Source organism: Chiloscyllium plagiosum, chromosome 13, assembly GCF_004010195.1.
Source record: "Chiloscyllium plagiosum isolate BGI_BamShark_2017 chromosome 13, ASM401019v2, whole genome shotgun sequence".
Lineage (NCBI taxonomy): Eukaryota > Metazoa > Chordata > Chondrichthyes > Orectolobiformes > Hemiscylliidae > Chiloscyllium > Chiloscyllium plagiosum.
The window spans coordinates 52,339,091-52,363,235 of NC_057722.1; the positions used below are offsets into that span (position 1 = coordinate 52,339,091).

A 24,145-nucleotide genomic window follows, 5' to 3' on the forward strand; every position below is an offset into this window, starting at 1 on the left:
CCCAGAGAGTGGTGGGGGCATGGAATGCGCTGCCTGTGGGAGTGGCAGAGTCAGAATCATTGGTAACCTTTAAGCGGCAATTGGATAGATACATGGATAGGTGCTTAAGCTAGGACAAATGTTCGGCACAACATCGTGGGCCGAAGGGCCTGTTCTGTGCTGTATTGTTCTATGTTCTAGAACAGTGCCTCATTTACTGGATCAGATGTCAATTGACAATATTGATCTTGAAAGGATAAAAATTGATGGAGAAACTCAGTAGGTTTAGCAGCATTGGTGCAGAGAAAACAGAATTAAGTTCAGTGAGTCTTCATCTGAATTGGACTTGAAGTGTTAACTGTTTTCTCCCCATCGATGTTGCAGACCTTCTGAGTTTCTCTAGCAATTGTTTCAGATTTCCAGCATCTATCGGTCTTTGTTTTATTTTACTGATCTTGAAAGGAAATGGACAAGGATTGACAGTGAAAGTCGGTATTCTAATTTAGCACCACTGGATGAAAATTGTGTATTTACGCTGCATTTGTCAGGTCACTTTTGTGTACTCTATACATGGCCTTTTTTCAAATCATCTATTGCTGCCAAAGAGACTGCCTGCAAATAGACCCTAAAGGATGGAAATGGAATCTTATGATGAAGGAAATTTGAAAAATGTTTGCTAGTTATAATGTTATAACATTAAATCAACTGATAAATAATTTAACATTTAACAAGTATAAGCATGTCTTGAATGAATGTCTCAGTCAGTTCTGATTTTGGGTTAAGCTTGAAGAGCTTTTGGATCATTTTAAAAGCAGCTAAAAGCCCACGAAAAATTCAAAATTTACTTGGATCTAGCTATGCAAAATAAAAACTTAGCAAATTTGGGTCTTCACTCAATTCTAATTGCAACAGTCGCAAGCTTAATTCCTATAGTTATAGCCTGTTCAGGCCATTCTATTATAACGCGTGTTTCGTCAACGTGAATTCGCTGTAACATGATTAACAAATTAACACTGTTTCTACGGCACAAACTTTTAAAACTTGTGTTGGCTGTAATGCAATTACATCGCCAACACTTTAAACTCTGTTCTAAAGTACGATTTTTCTATAACACGGACTCGATTGTCACTTCAAAAAACTCAGAATACAACCATCACATTACAGAAGAACTGACTGTATTGTATTTGTTCATCAGTTAATAGAGCTTTTTGGAGCTAATAATAAACACTAGTACATCTTACCATTTTACTTAGACTTCTTTTTCAACATTTCACAGAGAAGAAGAAGGCAGAAGAAAAATTAAAATTCTGAAAAAACAGCTACAAAATTTACAAAAAGAAAGAGAGGCTGATCAGCAGGTTTTAAGCTTTTTGTTATCAGATATCTATATTCTATGCTGCAGAATTCTGTTTGAGAATTAGGAGTAACATTTCAAAATTAGTGGATTTCACCAAACTGGGGAGATAGTGTGATTATAGTACATACTCGAGGGGACTGAGACTGATTAGAATCATAGAGTTATACAGCACGGAAACACACCCTTTGGGCATGCCAACCAGATATTCTAAATTAATATAGTCCCATTTGTCAGAAGTTGGCCCATTTCCCTCTCAACCCTTCCTGTTCATGCACCCATCTGGATGTCCTTTAAATGTTCTTATTCTACCACTGTCCACCACTTCCTCTGACAGCTCATTACATACCCTCAGAGAAAAAAGTTGCCCCTTACGTCCCTTTTATATTTATCCCCTCTCACTGTAAACATATGCCCTCTAGTTTTTGACTTCCCCTACCCTCGGAAAAAGACCTAGGCTATTCACCTTGTCCATGCTTCTCATAATTTTATAAACTTTTATAAGCCTCTGAAACTCCAGGGAAATCAGTCCAAGCCTATTCAACCTCTCCCTCTCAACGTCCTGTACAGCTGCAACATGACATCCCATCTCCTATACTTGGTGCACTGACCAACAAAGGCAAGTGTACCAAATCCCTTCTTCATAACCCTGTCTACCCATGACTCCACTTTCAGGGAATATGAACTTGCACCCCTCTTTATTGTTCTCTTTATTTGGTACCATTCCCCAGAACTCTGTGTATAGTGTATAAATCCTGTCCTGATTTGCCTTATCAAAATGCAACACAGCACATTTATCAAAATTTAACTCCATCTACCATTCCTTAGTCCATTGTGAACTAAGTTAACCTTCTTCACTGTCCACATCACCACCAGTTTTAGTGTCATCTGCAAACTTGCTAACCATTCCTCCAAATTCACATCCAAATCATTTATATAAATGGCAAAAAGCAGTGGACCCAGCACCGATCCTTGTAGCATGCATTGGTCACAGGCCTCCAATTTGAAAAGCAATCCTTCACTATCGCCATTTATCTCCTAGTTTCAAGCCAATTTTGTGTCAAAACAGCCAGCTTTCCCTATATTCCATGTGATCTGACCTTGCTAACCGTCTACCAGGTGTAACCTTGTTAAACATTTTGCTGAAGTTCATTTAGGCAAAGTCTTCTGCTCTGCCTCCACCAATCGTATTTGAGTTTTTTTGAAGATTGCAGCAACATCCAAGGAGCATCTCTGTGGCTGTAATTGTGGGGCCCCTTGCAAAAATATTTGTATCATTTATAACTACGGGTTAGTGCCAGATGACTGGACAGTGGCAAATGTTGTGCCTTTGTTTAAGAAGGGATATAAGAAGAAGCATGGGAACTACAGACCTGTGAGTCTGACTTTAGCGGTGGGTAAGCTGTTGAAGGTGATTCTGAAAGATAGGATTTATATGCATTTGGAGAGGTAAGGAAAGATTAACGATAGCCAGCATGTGTGAGGGAACTTATGTCTCATAAATGTGATTGAGTTTTTTGAGGAAGTAACCAAAAACATTGATGAGTACAGAGTGATAAACATTGTTTTCTTGGACTCCAGTAAAGCCCGAGACAAGTTCCGCACTAATTAATAAAGTCAGATCATATGGGATTCAGGGTGGATACAAAATTGGCTTAACGGCAGGAAACAGTGCTGTTGGAGTGTTGTTTTTTTGGACTGGAGGACTGTTTCCAGCAATGTTCCATTGGTGCTAATTTCGATGAGAAATATCAAAGGCATAGTTGGTAAGTTTGTGGATGACACCAAAATTGATGGTGTACTGGACAGTGAAGGAGGTTATCTAAGCTTACAAAGAGAGCTCAATACATTGGATCAATGGATTGTGAAGTGGCAGATGGAGTTTAATTTGGATAAATGGGAGGTCTAGCATTTTGGTAAAACAAACAAAAGGAGGCCTTGGGTAGTGTTGTCGAAAAGAGAGACCCAAGGGTTCAGGTCCATAATTCCTTGAACTTTTTGTCACAGGTAGACAAAGTGGTTAAGAAGGCACACTTGCCTTTATTGCTCAGATCTTTGAATAGAGGAGTTGGGATGTCACGTTGAGGTTGTACAGTACATTGGTGAAGCCTCTTCTGGTTAGTCCAGTTCTGGTTGTCCTATTATAGAAAGGATATCATTAAGTTGGAGAGGGTTCAGAAAGATTTATCAAGATGTTGCCAGGAATAGAGGGTTTTAATTTTAAGGAGATGCTGGATAAGCTGGGACTTTTTTCACTGGAGCGTAGAAGGTTGAGGGGTGACCATATCGAGGTTTCCAAAATCATGAGGGGTATAGATAAGGTGAATGGCAGGTATATTTTCCCTAGGGTGAGGATTTAAAGACCAAGGGGTATATTTTTGATGTGAAAGGAGATACATTTTAAAACACCATGAGGGGCAACACTGTATGGTTCGTGTGTGCAATGAACTTCCAGAGGAAGTGGTGGATGCAAGTACAATTAGAACATTTAAAAGAAATTTGGATAAATGCACGAATAAGAAGTATTTGCAGGGAAGTAGGCCAAGTGGAAGCAGCTGGAACTGTTTGGGATCATGGTCAGTATGGACTGATTATACCGAAGGGTCTGTTTCCATGCCGTATGACTCTATGAAATGAGTGACAAAGGCAGAATATTATAACATTTGCAACAACAACTTGGCCGATGAGAAAAGGGATGAAGGATAACTGCATTAGTGTTAAAATGGGAAGAGAGAGTTTTGTTCTCTGCAATTTTAATCTGAATAATATCCAAATGTAAAGGATAAAAATTCAGACTTGAAATAAATTTTCAGACACAGACCTACCATTATTATAGGCATAAACTAGTTGAAAGAAAATGTAAATGTAATCATATGTACTCAGGTTATTAACCATGCACAACACTTAATAATTGCAGGGAAGTAAGGCAATTGCAGCTGCTGAACTGTCTTTTTTTTTGTGACTGCACAGCAAAAAAATGAAATGATCGCCCACCTAAAAGACCAGTTGCAAGAGATGAAGGCAAAGACTGCCATGGAAGGAAAGTACATGAAAAAAAATGCAGAACTGCAGATCTTCCAGACACAAAAGAAATGTGCTGATGAGGAGAATAAGCTACAAGAAGAGATTCAGGTTGTTAATTCAAGATATTTTATGCCTATAAAATCTCGTAAGGCTATTCAAACAGTGATACAATAATCCAATGTAGATTTTGATTATTTCATGCATTGCAGATTGTGATCTCTCTCTTTTTGGTTAGAACCAATGTTCATGTTATCTACATCAGTACATTCTATCTGGACATTCAGCAGCAGCCTTTTTACCTCCCTGAAAAGGGGTCATTGAGGCCAATTGTGGTATCCTGACTAATTGAGCTGGCAGTTTTCTTCTTGTAGATTACAGTTTGTGCTGTGATGGTTAGCTATGCATTAAGTACTTTCCCCTGCCACCGCAGGAACTGTAAAACCTGTGCCCACACCTCCTCCCTCACCTCTATCCAAAGCCCTAAAGGAGCCTTCCATATCCATCAAAATTTTACCTGCACATCCACTAATATCATTTATTGTATCCGTTGCTCCCGATGCGGTCTCCTCTACATTGGGGAGACTGGGCGCCTCCTAGCAGAGCACTCTAGGGAACATCTCCGAGACACCCGCACCAACCAACCAAACCGCCCGTGGCCCAACATTTCAACCCCCCCTCCCACTCTGCCGAGGACATGGAGGTCCTGGGCCTCCTCCACCGCCGCTCCCTCACCACCAGACGCCTGGAGGAAGAACACCTCATCTTCCGCCTCGGAACACTTCAACCCCAGGGACCCCCACCCTCCCCTAGCTTATCTCTTCACGCTTCAGGCTCTCTGCCTTTATTCCTGATGAAGGGCTTTTGCCCGAAACGTCGATTTTGCTGAAGCTCCTCGATGCTGCCTGAATTGCTGTGCTCTTCCAGCACCATTGATCCAGAATGCATTAAGTATTGTCTAGTGTGGTTCAGAAGCCCCATTCTGGCATGCCATTTTGCTGCAGTGGAAAACAGTAGGCAGAGAAGGTGAAGAATTCACTAGACTCCGTTTTCTCGTGCTCTATTCTCCGCCAGTTGAGATTTTTAAATTTCTACTCACCTCTTTGAGTATCCTTGCAAACAGTCAGCTTCCAGATGTCAAGGCAATCAATGTTGTTAGTATCAATATTCACAAACTTCATTCTCTCTTGCAGAAGTCAATGCAGCAGAGACATTGACGTCCAGGAGGTTGTGGATCCACTGGTCAGTTGTACACAAAATCTTTGGATGTACAACCATCATCCATCTGGTGATCATGGCCAAGCTAATGCAGGCGTAATTGACTTGGCAATGAGTGTGTACTGGTATAATTAGCACATTTTAGGATCTCTGAGTAATTATAGTACTGAAGTACACCTGAGTCAGAGAAGGCAGAAGGTATTAAGTATTTTCCCCTACCTACCATATGTTGCCTGGGCCTTTCTGCTGCAGAGGATTGCTTTGAGGATTCGGACTTGGTAAACTGTCAGTTTGGTGTTCTAAGTCAGGTTGCTGTTGTTTCTGTGTCTGTCACTCAGCTTGGATCTAACAGCTCTAGCTTGTGATATGCATGTGTTGACTTCCACATCACATGCTACCCTGATGATTGTGGATGTGTGACGTTATCAGCAACCTCCAAGTATTATTAGTGCTAATAGAAGATGGTATGACAACATGCTGGAATGTGGCATTTGTCATCTCAGTGCTAATGTTCAAACCAAACACTTTACAGGCATAACCAAATATGTCATTCTTGCTGCCTGTATGGAATATTCATGTGGCCTCATGAATGTAGAACAAATCTCTGATGAGGACTTGGCATTCTTTTGTCTTGGATTTTAGGTGACCCACTTTCTGTTTGCAATTGGACAGGCTCTATGGATTACCAGAAGTAATGTGACAGCAGCAATGAGAGGAATATGGAACAAGTGCAAAAAATTGGGATTAGTGCATTTTTAGTGATAGTTATATTGGGGCAGACTTGATGGGCCCGAGGGCCTTTACCACGCTGCATGAATCTATGAAAATGCCAGAAACCCCCCCCCAACTGACTCCACTGTGGATCTCAAAAGACTTCATTAGAGCTGACACCAACCAATATATTGTTAAGGAAATCACATTGAACAGGTTCAGAGGGCAGCCAATTTCTGTGGCGTGGTAGTCTTGTACCTAAGATGACGCCATAAGTGGCAACTTGCAAACTTTTCAGTATATTCATATGAGTACATGTGACAATAAGCATAAACATTCAATTTTCTCCAGAGAGCAGTAGACGTGGAGTCATTGAATACTTTTAAGGCACATGTAGATAGAGTTTTGGCTAACAATGGAGTCAGTGATTATTGTGGGTAGAAGCTACATGGAGCTGAAGCTACAATTAGATTAGAAACAACACTCAATAAGCTCGATACCATCCAGGACAAAGCACCCTACTTATTGAGCCTACGTATTGAGCACTACATCCACAAGCATCCACTCCCTCCACCACTGACACTCATTAGCAGCCCAGTGTGTGCTATTTACAAGATGCACTGCAGAAATTAACCAAGGATCCTCAGATAGCATCTTCCAAACTCATCAACCGCTTCCATCTGGAAGGGCCAGGGCAGTAATTACATGGGAACACCGCTACCTGCAAGTTCCCCCACAAGCTAATCACCATTCCTTCTGTCACTGGGTCAAAATCCTCACTAGTGGCATTGTGGGTTAGCCCACAGCTGGTGGGCTGCAGTGGTTGAAGAAGGCAGCTCATCACTACCACTAGCAAGAGCAAATAGGTTGGACGATAGATGCAACTGGCCTTTTCCTGCTCCTAGCTTGTATGTTTCAGGAGTTTGAAAGACTTCCACTTATCGCATGCCTTGGTTAGATTGACAAAGGCAATATATTACTGTTTACTTTGTTCTCAGCATTTTTCTGCCAGCTGCCATGTCAGTTGTAGGGCTTCCAGCTCTGAGAGCACACCAAGATTTGGAATAGATGCATTCAGCCAGGATTTATAATTTAATGAAGACAATGTAGCAAATATTTTTCCAATACTGCTCAGCTGAACAATGCCTGAACAGTTTTAGCCATTTCTGCAGCTGCCTTTTTCTTGTACAGGGTAACAATCTTTGAGTCACACAAATCTTGAGGCATTGCCCCTCCATTCAGCAGGGTCACAGAATTCCTACAGTGGTAACAGAGGCCATTTGGACCATCAAGTCTGTGCAACCCTCTGAAGAGCATCCAACTCAGAGCCAGCCCTCCACCCTATCCCTGTAAACCTGCATTTACCGTAGGTAATCCACCTAACCTACACATCGCTCTACACTTTGGGACAATTTAGCATGACCAATCCAGCTAACTTGCACATTTTTGGACTATGGAAGGAAACCAGAGCACCTGGTGGAAACTCATGCAGACGTCCAACATTCAAACTTCACATAAACAGTCACCCAAGGCTGGAATTGACCCCAGGTGCCTGGCAATGTGAGGCAGTAGTGCTAACAACTGTGCTACCTTGCCACCCATGCCCGGTTAGAGAAGTTTATGCAGATCCTGTAAGAATGCTGTTTTCCTATATTTGATCATTTGAATTATAAGATTAGCAACTGGACCTTTGCCCATGGTATGTTGGTAAACAGATTTGCTAAACTGTCCCAAACTGGAGCATTCAACTATCTACTTTTGGCCAAGTGGGAGAATTTTCCTAAATGTTTAAGGACATGAAAGAAACATTGGGAATGAACACAGAATTGACATTTAATAAACTAGAGAGGGAGAAACTACAACTGCCTCAGTAAACTCAAAGTACATGTGACTGTAATGTGGATACCTTTGCGGTGCTTTGAAACTGAAATTATGATGATTATATAAAAAATACTTTAATCTCTGATAGCTATGATATGCAAACTTTTTCCAAAAATTAAAGTATTGATTGGCATATATCCAAATCAACATTTTAAAATCTCTTGCATTCCATTAAATTTGCTTTTTTTTAAACCAGCTTTTGAAAAGTAAAATAGATCAGGAGATTCGGATACACGTGGATATTGAAAAGTTCCTGAAGCAAAATCAGTCAGTAAGTATTCAATTTCCTCAAATTAAACATAAAGCACTCTAATTCTCTATGATACAAAGAAGTGCAATCAGATGTGTTGGTATCTTTCAATATCCACAAGTCCTATAACAAGAGTGAACACAGTTTTCTTTCCAAGCATTCCAGGCTGGGATCAGACCTAGCTCATAGTATAAGAACTTATTTGGCTAAAAGTATAGCAAACATTTGATAGGGTTTCATTATGATTTATCAAGGCAAAGCTATTCCTTGATTGTTGCGACCTCAATGAGGATTCATTTAATAGCCATTTAGTTAAAGCAATTCATGCTCTAATGTGTGGGAAGCTAATTTCTCTACTATCCCCAATTTTTTTCTCATCATCTATTGTTAATCTATATGTCATTTAAACTAAATTATCAAGACATTTAAACAATTGTTCATTCTTCAAACCTCAACCTGTCTTGTCTTTAAGTATTTTTCAATGTTTTCTCCAATCTATTAATTAATTTAGTTTAGCTGCCTCTTCACCCCATTGAATTAATATATTCTAACATTCAACAGTTTTACACTTGATTTTTCCTTTATCTATTTTCAATATGAATAAATTTAAGATATGACATTACTACTTGCATGGCATTTCCCTGGCTTTGTAAGTCATAATTGGTTTGAACATTATATTCATTTTTCACTTGACTATGCAAGATGCTGGTCAAGGAAAATGTCCGACACACATACTTGCAACAAATTTCTTCTTTTGACCACAACATTTTGTCACATCAAAGTTACAAAAGTACATTGTATGTGTCTGTGTTGAAGACAGATTTTCTTTCCTCCTTCTCAACCTGACTGCATCATTTGACATAGCTGTCAAACTGTTCTCTTCCAACTCCTCTTTATAACTACCCAACCCACCTCATTCAATTCCGATTTAATGAAGTGATAATTAGAGAACTAACCTCAATGGTTTTTCTTATATTCCAGCAAAGCTATCACACATTCCCCAGGATGTATCCTTGGAGCCCTCTAAATTCTCAGCTACATTGGCACAGTTGGTAGCACTGTTGCCTGAATGACAAATCTCTGGGTTCAAGTCCTGCTCTAGGGCTTGAGCACATAAATCAAGACTGAAATCCTATTGCAAAGTGTAGGAAGTGTTGCTCTGTTGTAGGGCCATTTTTTTAGATGAGACATTAAATGAGCCCACATCTGCTTCCTCAGATTCATGTAAAAATCCCTTGGTAATTAACCTAAGTCTCATGACAAACATCACAAAAGAAAAGGTGACCACACTGATATTTATAGAAGTACTGAGCACAAATGAGCATTTCCTACATTACAATAATGATGTAAGCTGCTTAGAGAGGTCATTAAAAAGTGCTGTATTAACTCTTTACATGGTGCTTCTCAGCAAAATCATCCAAAATCACAATGTGTCCACTGACACACCTGATGTCAATACCCAACTCTACCTTAGCAATACCCACCCAATTCCTCTACTGTCAATCTCTATCTCGTTTTCAGTTTGTTTTATCTCAGAAGGTCACAGAGGCATTGTAACGGCCTCTTACTTAAAGAAGTGTCAATGTTTACATTTCTGGTCATCATTCGCTGGTCCCGAAACAGAATACAGTGTATTCTGGAAATGTGAAGTGAAGCAATTAACATTTCAGATTGCTATCCTTCATCATAACTCCTGTTTTAAGTATCTTCAGCATTTTCTGTTTCTAAACATTGCTGAAAGTAGGTACAGCTAAAAAGCATGGAAGCAGACCCTTCAATCCAATGAGTCCATATTGCCATCCCGACCATGTTGCCAAATTAAACTTGTCCCACTGCCTGCACTTGGCCCATATCCCTCCAAACATTTTCTATTCATGAACTTGTTCAAATGTCTTTTAAACATTTTAACTATACCCGCATCCACCACTTTGTCTGGCAGTTCATTCCACACACGACCATCATGCCATTTTTAATTTTTTTCTCCTCTCACTTTAAGAATATACCCTCTAGTTTGAACTCCTCCAACCTAGAGAAAAGACCCTTGTCATTCACCTTATTTATGCCGCTCGTGATTTTAGAAATCTCAATAAGGTCACCCCTCATCTTCCGATGCTCCAGTGAAAAACAAACCCAGGCTTTTCAGTTGATTTTTAAATCTCAAACCCTCCATTCCAGGCAACAGCCTAGTAAATATTTTCTGAACCCTGTCCAGTTTAATAATATCCTTCCTATAATAGGTGAGAAGCTGAAGCTTTTCATCTTGCATCAGAATTAGGACAGAAGCAATAGATTTGGAAAAAAAAGAGAGACCATTTTACACACAAAGAGCACCGGGTGCCGATTGGTTTGGCCTTAATTAGCATGGAGATGCAGCAAGAACAGTTAACTGATACAATAGACACGTTGAAATTCCTACAGTCCAATGTGCCACAAGATCTATTTTATTGAAACTTCATGAATAATGCTGCTCACCATTTAAGCTTGATGCGGAGATAGAGCATATCAAAATTATCCTGCATGCTAACAGATATTTTGATGAAATTATCACTGTGAAAACTCATGAAAAGGCCTCCATCCATCACTTTTGGCACTTAACTGTACCCAGTTTACCTCAGATTACCCAGAAGGAGAAGATGTCTGAAAACTTTGAACAGCGGGTGAAACTAGTTGTCTCTTCCACAAAATCCTTGAGTGGTCTTCTCCACTAACAGAATACTGTCAAGTCTTTCAGATGTTTTGTCTACCATACAAATGAGTAATGCGATGAATGAGTTTCACTGCTGGTGCGATGTCAGGTCTGTAAGCTTTACATCCCAACTGGCAGATCATATCTAATAACACGAAACAATGAACTTTCACAGCTGGCAGCATGCTTTCTCATGCTCAACCAGCCTATGCTGTCAAACCTAAGTAGAGGTATATGCATTATTCGATGCAATTCTGCAATTGGAAATTATTTGTTTAATAATCTGTATTAGGCTAAGATTTACACTGGAAACAAATTTAAGATCATCAGCCGGGTTCACAGTGTGATGCATTTGTGTGCTAGTAGTAACATAAATAAATATTCAGGACCCTGTTTAGTAGGATAAGAAGTAATTTATGAATTGGCTATCTCCATGACATTGTTTTGGAAAATTGCGCCTTTTTCAAACCAGGGGATCATGGATGCAGCCAAACCCTGTTGCAACCACATGACAACAACTTGTCTGGTTTGAGAATTATGCTGATGTTTAACTGTTCTTGTTGCATCTCCATGCCTGTTATAGCTTAACCCATTAGCGCCCTCATGTCATTCATTATAATCTTTTTTTTCACATCTGTTCTTCTGATGGATGCAAGACACAAAAAACTTCAAAATCCCCTCTTCGAGCAATATCCAAGTTCTGTAGTACTAAACATTTATTTTTCTGTTTTTATCTATTTTCTAATCAACCTGTTGTGAGATGTTATTACACACCTCTGCAGCAGGTCAAACTTGATCCTATGCCTCTTGGTCCAGGTTTAGGGACACTACCACTGCACCACAAGAGGATTAAAATTCAACTTTTTAATCAGTCTGTTCAGACATATGACAGATCTGGAGCAGGTAGGATTTGAACCCAGGGCTTCTGGCTCAGAGGCAGGGACCCTACCACTTCACCACAACAATTTTGTGTTTTTATTTCACTAATTCCAAATGGAAACAGCTGTGAAGAGACATAATTTGCTGACATTTGATCCCCGCTGCCGATAAAAATCAAGTTTAGATTTTCCAACTGATGCCATTATAATGTCTGTGGTAATCCCATTTACTACCAATATGAAAATAACACACTCATTAGAAAATATAGGCCACACTGCTAAGTTCAAAGAATAATATTTCAGCAAAATGTTTCATAAACTGCAGAAACATAGAAAATAGGAACCAGAGTAGACAATTTGTCTCTTTGACCTTGCTCCAATATCCAATATGTTCATCACCAATCATTAAATCATTATCCTGTTCCACTTTCTCGTCATACGTTTTGATCTCTTCAGCTAAAAGAATTATGTCTAACTCCTCTGAACAACATCCAGTGTTTTGGTCTCAATCATGTTCTATGACAGAGAATTCCACAGGCTCAACACACTGTGGATGAATCAATGTTTCCTCACGTCAGTCCAAATTAGCCTACCCCTATCTTTATAAACTGAGAGCCCGGAGTCTTGTTTTAACCTATCCAATTTCTCTTCATACGTCAGTCCTCCCATCTCAGGTTTCAGTCTACTAAAGCTTTGTGACACTCTGTCAATATCCAGAACATCCTTTCTCAGATAAGGAGACCAAAACTGCACACAATATCCTCGGTGTGGTCTCACGAGGGTCCTGTACAATTGCAAAACATTCCTGGTCCTGTATTTAAATCCTCACTACAAAGGCCAACATATCATTTGCCTTCTTCATCACCTGCAAGCTTTTGACAACTGGTGCAGGACATTCAGGCCTGATTGTATCAATCATTTTCCCAGTCTAATCGCCATTTGGAAATGATTTGCCTTTCTGTTTTTGCTACCTAAGTGGATATCTCACATTTTTCCACATTAAGCTTCATCTGCCATGCATTTGCCCATTTACTCAATTTGTCCAAACCACAGTGAAGCATCTCTGCACTCTCACATTTCACCCTCCAACCCAGCTTGGTGCCATTAAATAATCCACAGCAAGAGGGTAAGCATTCAAGAGAAAGAGAGGGAAGAAAAAAAATCTATTGTTGATTTTAATTTGTCTAGCTTTAAGTATAACAATAAACTTCGACAAAAATTTCCAGTAAACTATAATGTTGAATGACAAATTAAAATCAATATCCAGACTATAATCTCTTGTTACTTGAATACAATAAATGAATAAAAATACTTAAAGTATATAAACAAAAACATAAATAAAAATAGAAAACATGCAAGAAATGTAGTGTGAGGGACAAATAGAAATTAAATCAGTGACAATATTCCACCTTGGTATTTGAAATATTATGAAACTACTCAATTTTTCTGCTGATTAAAATACCCTGAGGTTTGCATCTTATACCTCTCTATTCTTTGTCAATCAGGAATTGGAAGAAAGCCTAGAATTTTGGATGGAAAAATATGACAAAGATGTTGAAACTATGCAGAGTAATCTGAGTACTCTGAAAACATCAAAAATCAGTGATTTACAACGGCTTAAAGAATACTCTGAAAAGGTAATGTCACCTTTTACATATTATGATCAGAGAATATGCTGTATGATTTAGGATGACTTAAGTCACTTGTTATCATAAGAACATAAGAAAAAGGGATTAGGCCATTGGGCCCCTTGAGCCTCCTCTACCATTCAGTAGGATCATGGCTCATCCGACATTCCTCACATCCTTTTTCCTGTTCTTTCTCTGTAACCTTGATTCCTTATACCAATCAAGAATCTACTTCAGCTTTAAATATATATAAGGACTCCACCCCTACAACGCTCTGTGGCAAAGTGTTCCAGAGACACTTAACCGTCTGTAAGAAAAAGATCCCTCCTCATCTTAGACTTAAATTGACACCCCTTTATTCTAAGTCTATGTCCTCTGGTCCGAGACTCTTCTCATGAGGGGAAACATCCTCTCAACATTTACCTATTTAGTCCTTTAAGAATCCTATGTGTCTCATCACCTCTTATTCTTCTGAACTCCAATAAAAAAGGGTCCAAACCTATTATTCTTTGCAATAAGACGATCTCCATTCTAGGTATTATGGATCAGCCCAAACCCTGAGAACATTTCAAGAAGGTAGCCCCGACCCTAACTTTTCTAATCATTTTAAGCAGGTGTAATGTGGATATTTTAGGAGTGATGCAGCTGGCTCAACCACGCGGTTTTAAACAAAATGATTTATTTATACATAAACAAAAGAAAACTGAATTTAGAATAACATAACTATTTGAAAACCTAATTGACTCTATTGCAACTTAATGATGATGTTCCAAATACTTGCAACATCACCATAAACTTGGCAAATAAAGGTAAAATCGAACACAGACTCTTACAGGAGAGATGTCAGAGAGAGCAAGGATCAGCATAGAACAGTTTCTTTGACCAGCAGCCTCAAAAACTGACTGCTTACTAAAACCAAACTAAACCAAACCAGATCAGAGAAAAAGAGAGATGGGAGAACTGGCTACTCCCTTTTCATTGTACAAGTTGTTGTTTAAACTTAAACCTTTTTTCCTGGAGGCAGTATCTGTTAACTGTAATCAAATTGGCCCTAAAACCCATACAAACCAGATATATCGGAATCTATGCATTTATGACTTCTGGAAAAAAAAAGGACAAAATAACCTTATCAAAGGGGATCATCCGAGTGAACCTCCTCTGAAATGAAAGACATGAATTGCCTACAAAAAATTGCCATTGCTTGTTTACTATTTTTCCTGTTAATCTATCCATTCCACTATAAGTCTATCTTCATTTCATTGTATTTCCCTTTATCTCAATTAAGCACAGTTGATTCTGACTTAAGTTTCTCACTCTCAAAATGCATATTAAATTATATCATGTTATGATAAATGTTTTCTCAGATATCTTTTACTCTGTGGTCATTTATTAATCCTGCCTCATTATCCATTACCAGATCAAAGATCCTGGTTCGCTCCATGACATGTGAATTCATTGTCATAGCTACCTTTTCCAAATTGATTAACTCAATTAAAGCCATCTATAATTATTGCTCTATTCTTTTTACAATCGCCTATTGTTTGTTAATTTAATCCTTCTCCTGCAGAGTTTGCTAATGTTTGGGGGTTCAAATGCTACTCTTATCAATATCTTCTTTCCATTGTTTTTTCTAATCTCCAGCCAAATGTATCCTACATCATCTGAGTCAAGATTAGCTCTCAAAATGTCCTCATTTCAACTATTGGTGCTCTCTCATACTAACAGTGCTATCCCATCACCTTTTCCTTCTCCCCTGTTTTTCCAACAGGTAAAATACCCCTGAATGTTAAGTTCCCAGTTTTTGTCTCCTTGTAGCCATGTCTCTGTGACAGTTATCTGTTGACCTCAATTTGCACTGTCAGTTTAATTAGCTTATTCCAAGTGTTTCATACATTAAGATACAAAGCCTTTAGGCTTGCCTTTTTGCCATTTTTAGTTATCTTACTGTTCGATGTATTGTTAACTCATTAATTTTATTCCAAATGTTTCTACAATCAGATACAAAGCCTTTAAGTTTATTCTATTATCAAATTTTCTGACACTTTTGAGAGTCCTTGGTGCAATATGATGTTCACACATTTTGTTCTGTCCTTTTCTCTTATTTTCTGGTAACAATCAACCCAATCACTAACCTTCACGCATATCTGTAGAATAGAACAGAATGTCCTTTCCTGTGACTTGCACTCAATTACAGGAATACATTGTCGCCTCTTATGGTGCCATCTTAGGTACAAGTACGTAAGTACAAATCTTAGATACAAAAGAGGAATAAGGAAGAAAAGTACCTGAGTTACTTTACAGTGTTTAAAGAATAAGTTAGAAATAAGACATAGTTAAAGAATTGACATTACAGTCAGATAAATAAATTACAAATAAACATTACATTGCAGTAGCTCAACGCAGGGGCTCCTACACGTGGTCTGACCACCCACCCCAGACTCCAGTCCAACAACTGCCCCCACTCTGCTCCAAGAGTCCAGCCAGCTCCACACCAGTTCTCAGCTGCTCCAAGATAATTTTCCTCTGGGGCTCACTCTCCATACTGGCCTCTGCCTGGGACTCGCTCCCTGCGCTGGCAATTGCTCCTTGACTGCTCCCCCCCCGTGCCAATCTCCACTCGGGACTCACTCCTCATGCAGGTCGTGCTCCAGGACTGCTCCTCCCATGCCAACGTCCACTCGGGACTCACTCCTCATGCAGGTAGCTGCTCCGGGACTGCTTCCCCCGCACCATTCTCCACTCCGGACTCACTCCTCATGCAGGCCTCTCTGCGCGAATGCATCCCCTGCAGCATTCTCTACTCGGGACTCACTCCTCATGCAGGTCGCTCTGCGTGACTGCCTCCCCTGCACCATTCTCCACTTGGGACTCACTCCTCATGCAGGCTGCTCTGCGGGACCGCTTCCCCTGCACGATTCCCCACTCGGGACTCACTCCTCATGCAGGCCGCTCTGCAGGACTCATTCCCCTGCACCATTTCCCACGTGGGACTCACTCCTTATTCAGGCCACTGCGGAACTCATTCGCCTGCACCATTCTCCCCTCGGGACTCACTCCTCATTCAGGCCGCTCTGCGTGACTGCATCACCTGCTGCTCCCCTTTGAAGGACTGCCTTGTCCTTTACCTAAGATTTTGTAATTTTCCATGCCACTGATGCCCCACCCCCACCGCCCTCACACCCTCCCACAGAATTCAAGGTAGTTAATCTAAGGGTATGACTGTCTGCTGAAATACATTGAGGGAACTCTCTGCCTCCCAGATGTGTCAGTGTTTGAATCTCAGGCTCCAGCTCACCAACTTTGAGCCAGAGTTCCACGAAAAATACTTATAGAGTCATAGAGATGTACAGCATGGAAACAGACCCTTTGGTCCCGTCCATGCCGACCAGATATCCCAAGCCAATCTAATCCCACCTGCCAGCACCCGGACGATATCCCTCCAAACCCTTCCTATTCATATACCCATCCAAATGCCTCTTAAATGTTTCAATTGTACTAGCCTCTTCCTCTGGCAGCTCATTCCATACACGCACCACCCTCTGCACGAAAACGTTGCCCCTTAGGTCTCTTTTATACCTTTCCCCTCTCACCCTAAACCTATGACCTCTACTTCTGGACTCCCCCACCCAGGGAAAAGACTTTGTCTATTTATCCTATCCATGCCCCTGATGATTTTATAAACCTCTAAGGTCACCCCTCTGCCTCCAATGCTCCAGGGAAAACAGCCCCATCCTATTCAACTCTCCCTAAAGCTCCCTAATCCTCTAACCCTGGCAATATTCTTGTAAATCTTTTCTGAACCCTTTCAAATTTCACAATATTGTTCCGATAGGAAGGAGACCAGAATTGCAGGCAGCATTCCAACAGTGGCCTTACCAATGTCCTGTACAGCCGCAACATGACCTCCCCACTCCTGTACTCAATACTCTGACCAACAAAGGAAAGCAAACCAAATGCCTTCTTCACTATCTTACCTGTGACTCCAAGGTCTCTTTGTTCAGTAACACTCCCGAGGACCTTACCATTAAGTGTATAAGTCCTGCTAAGATTTGCGTTCCCAAAATGCAGCACCTTACATTTATCAAAATTAAACTCCATCTGCTACTCCTCAGCTCATTGGCCTATCTGATCAAGATCCTGTTGTAATCCGAGGTAACCTTCTTCGCTGTCCACTACACCTCCAATTTTGGTGTCATCTGCAACTTACTAACTATACCTCTTATGCTCCAAATCATTTACATAAATGATGAATAGTAGTGGACCTAGCACTGATCCTTGTGGCACTCCACTGGTCACAAGCCTCCAGTCTGAAAAACAACCCTCCACCATCACCCTCTGTCTTCTACCTTTGAGCCAGTTCTGAACCCAACTGGCTAGTTCTCCTTGTATTCCATGAGATGTCACCTTACTAACCAGTTTCCCATGGGGAACCTCGAACACCTCACTGAAGTCCATGTAGATCACGTCTGCCGCTCTGCCCTCAATCTTCTTTGTTACTTCTTCAAAAAACTCAATCAAGTTTGTGAGACATGATTTCCCACAAAGCCATGTTGACTATCCCTAATCAGTCCTTGCCTTTCCAAATACACGTGCATCCTGTCCCTCAGGATTCCCTTCAACAACTTGCTCATCACTGACGTCAGGCTCACTGGTCTATAGTTCCCTGGCTTGTCCTTACCACCCTTCTTAAACTGTGGCACCATCCTCCAGTCTTCTGGCACCTCACCTGTGACTATCGATGATACAAATATCTCAGCAAGAGGCCTATCAATCACCTCCCTAGCTTCCCACATAGTTCTAGGATATACGTGATCAGGTCCTGAGGATTTATCCACTTTTATGTGTTTCAAGATATCCAGCACATCCTCCTCTATAATATGGACATTTTTCAAGATGTCACCATCTAGTTCCCTACATTCTATATCTTCCATGTCCTTTTCCACAGTAAATACTTGCTACAGATGTGGTTACTATGAACAATGAGGTCCACCAGCCCCCACATCAGCTACAACAGATCACCTGACCTGGCATCTTTATTTTACTTATTTAGTTTTTAAAATTTCCAACTGATTCTGAAAGATTGGATTCTCATTAGACCACATGATTAGATAGATTCCCTACAGTATGGAAACAGGCCCTTCGGCCCAATAAGTCCACACTGGCCCTCTGAACAGTAATGCACCCAGACTCATTCCCCTGCCCTATATTTACCCCTGACTAATGCATCTAACACAATGGGCCATTCACCTAACCTGCACATCTTTGGGCTATGGGAGGAAACTGGAGCACCCAGAGGAAACCCACGCAAATACGGGGAGAACGTGCAAACTCCACACGGACAGTTATCCGAGGCTGGAATCAAACCCGGGTCCATGGTGCTGTGAGGCAGCAGTGCTAACCACAAAGCCACCATGCCACCCATAACATTATCGGAAATCAAACTTTATCACTGTATTAAATCTGTACAGCCGAAGTTATAGGTTAAGAAATCATCCTACAGGTAAATAATACAAGGAAACAAGGTACCACTGTAAGACATACTTCTGAAGAAAAAAAAAGTCACAAGAACTACACCTAAAAGTACTTACAGAACTTAATTCTAACGTGATGTCTCAGCCGAGAACATACTTTAGAAGAAAATGACTACTTATCTTTAATGCGCTTTAAACTAAAAAGCTAAACCAATTGAGGAGATAGATGTATCTTGAAACCTAAAACTGTTTTGGTACTAAATGTTTTCACATTTATTCCATAATAAAGCAAGCCAGAAAAGTGTGTCACCTCCAGCATCACATTTATGTTAACTTGGAGCCAAATGGCAGATCTCACTCAGGTTTGCAGCTGGTGTAACACTAATGTCTTAGTTTGATCACAATGAAACAATATTGACATCTTGTTTGGTTAATCATTGCACGTAATTAAGCAATAACCAATTATTGATAAAGAAACTCAATCATATATGCACTACCAAGTTAGGTTACATACTCTAACAGTACGAGTAAAATGTCCTGACAGAACATTGGTTCCACCTCTGTTGAGGCAGCACAACCCATCAAGCCTGCGCAGCCTCACTTTATCCACAACCGTTCCCAATGTCTCAGGAACCATTTGTTTGGTTTATATTACATATAATTAGAAATATTAACAGATAGCTAGTACTGGATGTGACTCACCACCATTTCTTTAAAGTGAAAAAGTGAATTTGCAATACTCACATCAATTACCTGTGTGACATCACTGACTTTTTTTGGTTCATTTTAAGCTTTGGCTTCTGTTTTCCTTCAACTCCCTACTCTCTCCCAGAATCTCTTCACTGGAGGAAACTTTGCTCAGCTCCAACTGTGTGAAATTTATTCCATGACTGAATACAAGTCACTTGCAGCGTGGCCCTTCATTTGCTGTGCCCCTGACTGGAGGTGACAGGGAACAAAAAAAATCAAAACTTAGGACTGCATAACAATGTACAACAAAGGCATATAAAGTAAAACAAAAAGCTGCAAATGCTGAAAATTCAAATTCAAAACAGAAATTACTGGACAAATCCAGCAGGTTTTGCAGCATCTGTGGAGAGAAAATAGTTAACGTTTTGAGTCCAGTGACATTTACTTCAGTACTGAGAACTTTTTTTTTAAAAGTGGTATTGATACTGATGGAAGGGGACTTTGTAGGAGGGAGGGAGCAGAGAGAAGAAGTGAGCAGGTGGTGGAGATAGAGCCCACAGTGAGACAGGAAAAAGGCTTAGGCAGACAAAGGAATAGTAAGCCAGGGGAGAAGATAACTGCCATAATTGTTTCACTACACTGCTCAAGGAGCACATGGATTAAATATCTTTTTATTTGTGAGGGCTGATACATCATATTTTTTGTAACATGGACTGCTTATTTATTATTTTATTTCATATTAATATAACTAAGTAACAGAAAGAATTTTTAAAAATCTAATACTTTTCATTATATCCCTTCAGTACTTGACTTATGAGCGAGTAATAATTGAGGATAGGGTCGAGAGAGAGAACGAATGGAAGAGAAGAACACGAGAAGAGTTAGAATTTAAAAGCATTGTAAAGGTAATACTACTTTTAAGAATTTCACTTCAACATATGAAACATTGGATGAGAATGAAGGTCTGGGACCAGCACAATCCAACTTTTGCTGCCTGGCTGTATATTTGGGAGGTGGCCTTCTTTTTGGCCACCCCTGTGCTTGTCTTTTTATAGAAAAAGAGGCAGACTCCTGATGTTACAGGTCCAATTAACAGCCCAGTGGGAGAAGTGGAAGCTACAGAGGCAGGTTGGGCACTGCGAGGGCACCAACATGGAGATGCAATTCTGTCTGCACAAAAGGAGAGCACGGGTGTTATTTTCTGGGTCTGTAGATTGTGAAGGAGCAAAAATGGCCTTTGCAGTGATATGTACTTCTTGTCAGATGTGGGAGTTTAAAGAGAGTTTAAGGGTTACTGCGGATTATATCTGCCATAAATACTATCAGATCGAGTGGATCGGTTGGAGAGACAGATAGAAGCGATGAGGAATTTGCAACAGCAACAGTATGTGATGGATGGCAGTTATAGGAAGGGGGGGAATTCTCAGATACAGTCACATAGATGGGTTAACTCCAGGATGGGTGAAAGAGGTCGGCACCTGGGGCAGGCCTTTTGTGGATATACCCATTTCAAACAGGGATGCTGTTTTGTGAATTCTCAGTGGAACGTAGCACGAACAGCCAAGTTTCTGGTATTGAGACTAGCTAATGCAATGAGGGGTACGTTGGCTTCCAAGAGATCAATTGTGTTAGGGGATTCTGTAGTCAGAGGTACAGACAGACATTTGTGGCCAGCAGAGAAAAAGCAGAATGGTGTGTTGTTTCCCTAGTGCCAGGATCAAGGATGTTTCAGAGAGGGTGCAGAATGTTCTCATGGGGGAGAAGGGCCAGGAGGTCATTGTCCACATTGGAACCAACGACATTGGAAGGGAAAAGGTTGAGATTCTAAAGGGAGATTACAGAGAGTTAGGCAGAAATTTTAAAAAGTGGTCCTCAAGGGTAGTAATATCTGGATTACTCCCAGTGCTACGAGCTAGTGAGGGCAGGAATAGGAGGATAGAGCAGACTAATGCATGGCTGAGGAGCTGGTGTATGGGAGAAGGATTCACATTTTTGGATCATTGGAATCTCTTTTGGGGTAGAGGTGACCTGTACAAGAACGACAGATTGCACCTAAATTGGAAGGGGACTAATATACTGGCAGGGAAATTTGCTAGAACTGCTTGGGAGGATTTAAACTAGTAAGGTGGGGGGGATGGGACCCAGGAGATAGTGAGGAAAGAGATCAATCTGAGACTGGTACAATGTTCCAGGATACAAATGCTACAGGAAGGATAGAAAGGGAGGCAAGAGAGGAGGGGGAGTGGCATTTTTGATAAGGGAAAGCATACAGTTGTGCTGAGGGAGGATATTCCAGGGAAGTTATTTGGGTGGAACTGAGAAATAAGAAAGGAATGATCATCTTATTGGGATTGTATTATACACCCCCTGATAGTCAGAGGGAAATTGAGAAACAAACTTGTAAGGACATCTCAGCTATCTGTAAGAATAATAGGGTAGTTATGGTAGGGGATTTTAACTTTCCAAACATCGACTGGGACTGCCATAGTGTTAAAGGTTTAGATGGAGAGGAATTTGTTAAGTGTGTACAAGACAATTTTCTGATTCAGTATGTGGATGTATCTATTAGAGAAAGTGCAAAACTTGACCTACTCTTGGGAACTAAGACAGGGCAGGTGACTGAGGTGCCAGTGGGGGAGCACTTTGGGGCCAGCAACCAAAATTCTATTCGTTTTAAAATAGTGATGGAAAAGGATAGACCAGATCTAAAAGTTGAAGTATTAAATTGGAGAAAGGCCAATTTTGATGGTATTAGGCAAGACCTTTCGAAAGCTGATTGGAGGCAGATATTCGCAGGTAAAGGGACGGCTGGAAAATGGGAAGCCTTCAGAAATGACATAAGAAGAATCCAGAGAAAGTATATTCCTGTCAGGGTGAAAGGGAAGGCTGGTAGCTATAGGGAATGCTGGATGACTAAAGAAATTGAGGGTTTGGTTAAGAAAAAGAAGCAAGCATGGGTCAGGTATAGACAGGATAGATTGAGTGAATCCTTAGAAGAGTATAAAGAAAGTAGGACGATACTTAAGAGGGAAATCAGGAGGGCAAAAAGGGACATGAGATAGCTTTGGCAAATAGAATTAAGGAGAATCCAAAGGGTTTTTACAAATATATTAATGACAAAAGGGTAACTATGGAGAGAATAGGGCCCCTCAAAGATCAGCAAGGCGGCCTTTGTGTGAAGCCACAGAAAATGGGGGAGGTACTAAATGAATATTTTGCATCAGTATTTACTGTGGAAAAGGATATGGAAGATGTAGACTGTAGGGAAATAGATGGTGACATCTTGCAAAATGTCCAGATTACACAGGAGGAAGTGCTGGATGTCTTGAAATGGTTAAAAGTGGATAAATCCCCAGGATCTGATCAGGTGTACCCAAGAACTCTGTGGGAAGCTAGAGAAGTGATTGCTGGACCTCTTGCTGAGATATTTGTATCATCAATAGCCACATGTGAGGTGTCGAAAGACTGGAGATTGGCAAATGTGATGCCACTGTTTAAGAAGGGTGGTAAAGACAAGCCAGGGAATTATAGACCGGTGAGCCTGACCTCAGTAATGGGCAAGTTGTTGGAGGGAATCTGGAGGGACAGGATGCACATGTATTTGGAAAGGCAAGGACTGATTCGGGATACTCAGCATGGCTTTGTGCGTGGGAAATCATGTCTCACCAACTTGATTGAGTTTTTTGAAGAAGTAACAAAGAAGATTGATGAGGGCAGAGCAGTACATGTAATCTATATGGACTTCAGTAAGGCGTTCGACAAGGTTCCCCATGGGAGACTGATTAGTAAGGTAAGATCTCATGGAATACAGGGAGAACTAGCCATTTGGATACAGAACTGGCTCACAGGTAGAAGACAGATGGTGGTGGTGGAGGGTTGTCTTTCAGACTGGAGGCCTGTGACCAGTGAAGTGCCACAAGGATCGGTGCTGGGCCCTCTACTTTTTGTCATTTACATAAATGATTTGGATGCGAGCATATGAGGCACAGTTAGTAAGTTTGCAGATGACACCAAAATTGGAGGTGTAGTGGATAGTGAAGAGGGTCACCTCAGATTACAACAGGATCTGGACCAGATGCGCCAATGGGCTGAGAATTGGCAGATAGAGTTTAATTCAGATAAATGCGAGGTGCTGCATTTTGGGAAAGCAAATCTTAGCAGGACTTGTACACTTAATGGTAAGGTCCTAGGGAGTGTTGCTGAACAAAGAGACCTTGGAGTGCAGGTTCATAGCTCCTTGAAAGTGGAGTAGGATAGTGAAGACGACATTTGGCATGCTTTCCTTTATTGGTCAGAGTATTGAGTACAGGAGTGGGGAGGTCGTGTTGCGGCTGTACAGGACATTGGTTAGGCCACTGTTGGAATATTGCGTGCAATT

General features: G+C 40.7%; 1 protein-coding gene across 4 annotated transcripts in view; it reads left to right on the forward strand.

Moving 5' to 3' along the window:
- Positions 1-24,145, forward strand: part of iqcg (IQ motif containing G) — a 51,951-nt gene that overhangs the window by 17,749 nt on the left and 10,057 nt on the right. For 2 of the 4 annotated variants that reach the window (XM_043702386.1, XM_043702389.1), the window contains 5 exons: positions 1,256-1,337; positions 4,304-4,465; positions 8,361-8,435; positions 13,484-13,615; positions 20,571-20,672. In XM_043702386.1, coding sequence (XP_043558321.1) covers positions 1,256-1,337; positions 4,304-4,465; positions 8,361-8,435; positions 13,484-13,615; positions 20,571-20,672 — 553 coding nt within the window. The remainder of the gene's footprint in view (positions 1-1,255; positions 1,338-4,303; positions 4,466-8,360; positions 8,436-13,483; positions 13,616-20,570; positions 20,673-24,145) is intronic. The other 2 variants (XM_043702388.1, XM_043702387.1) reach the window with 2 other exon arrangements.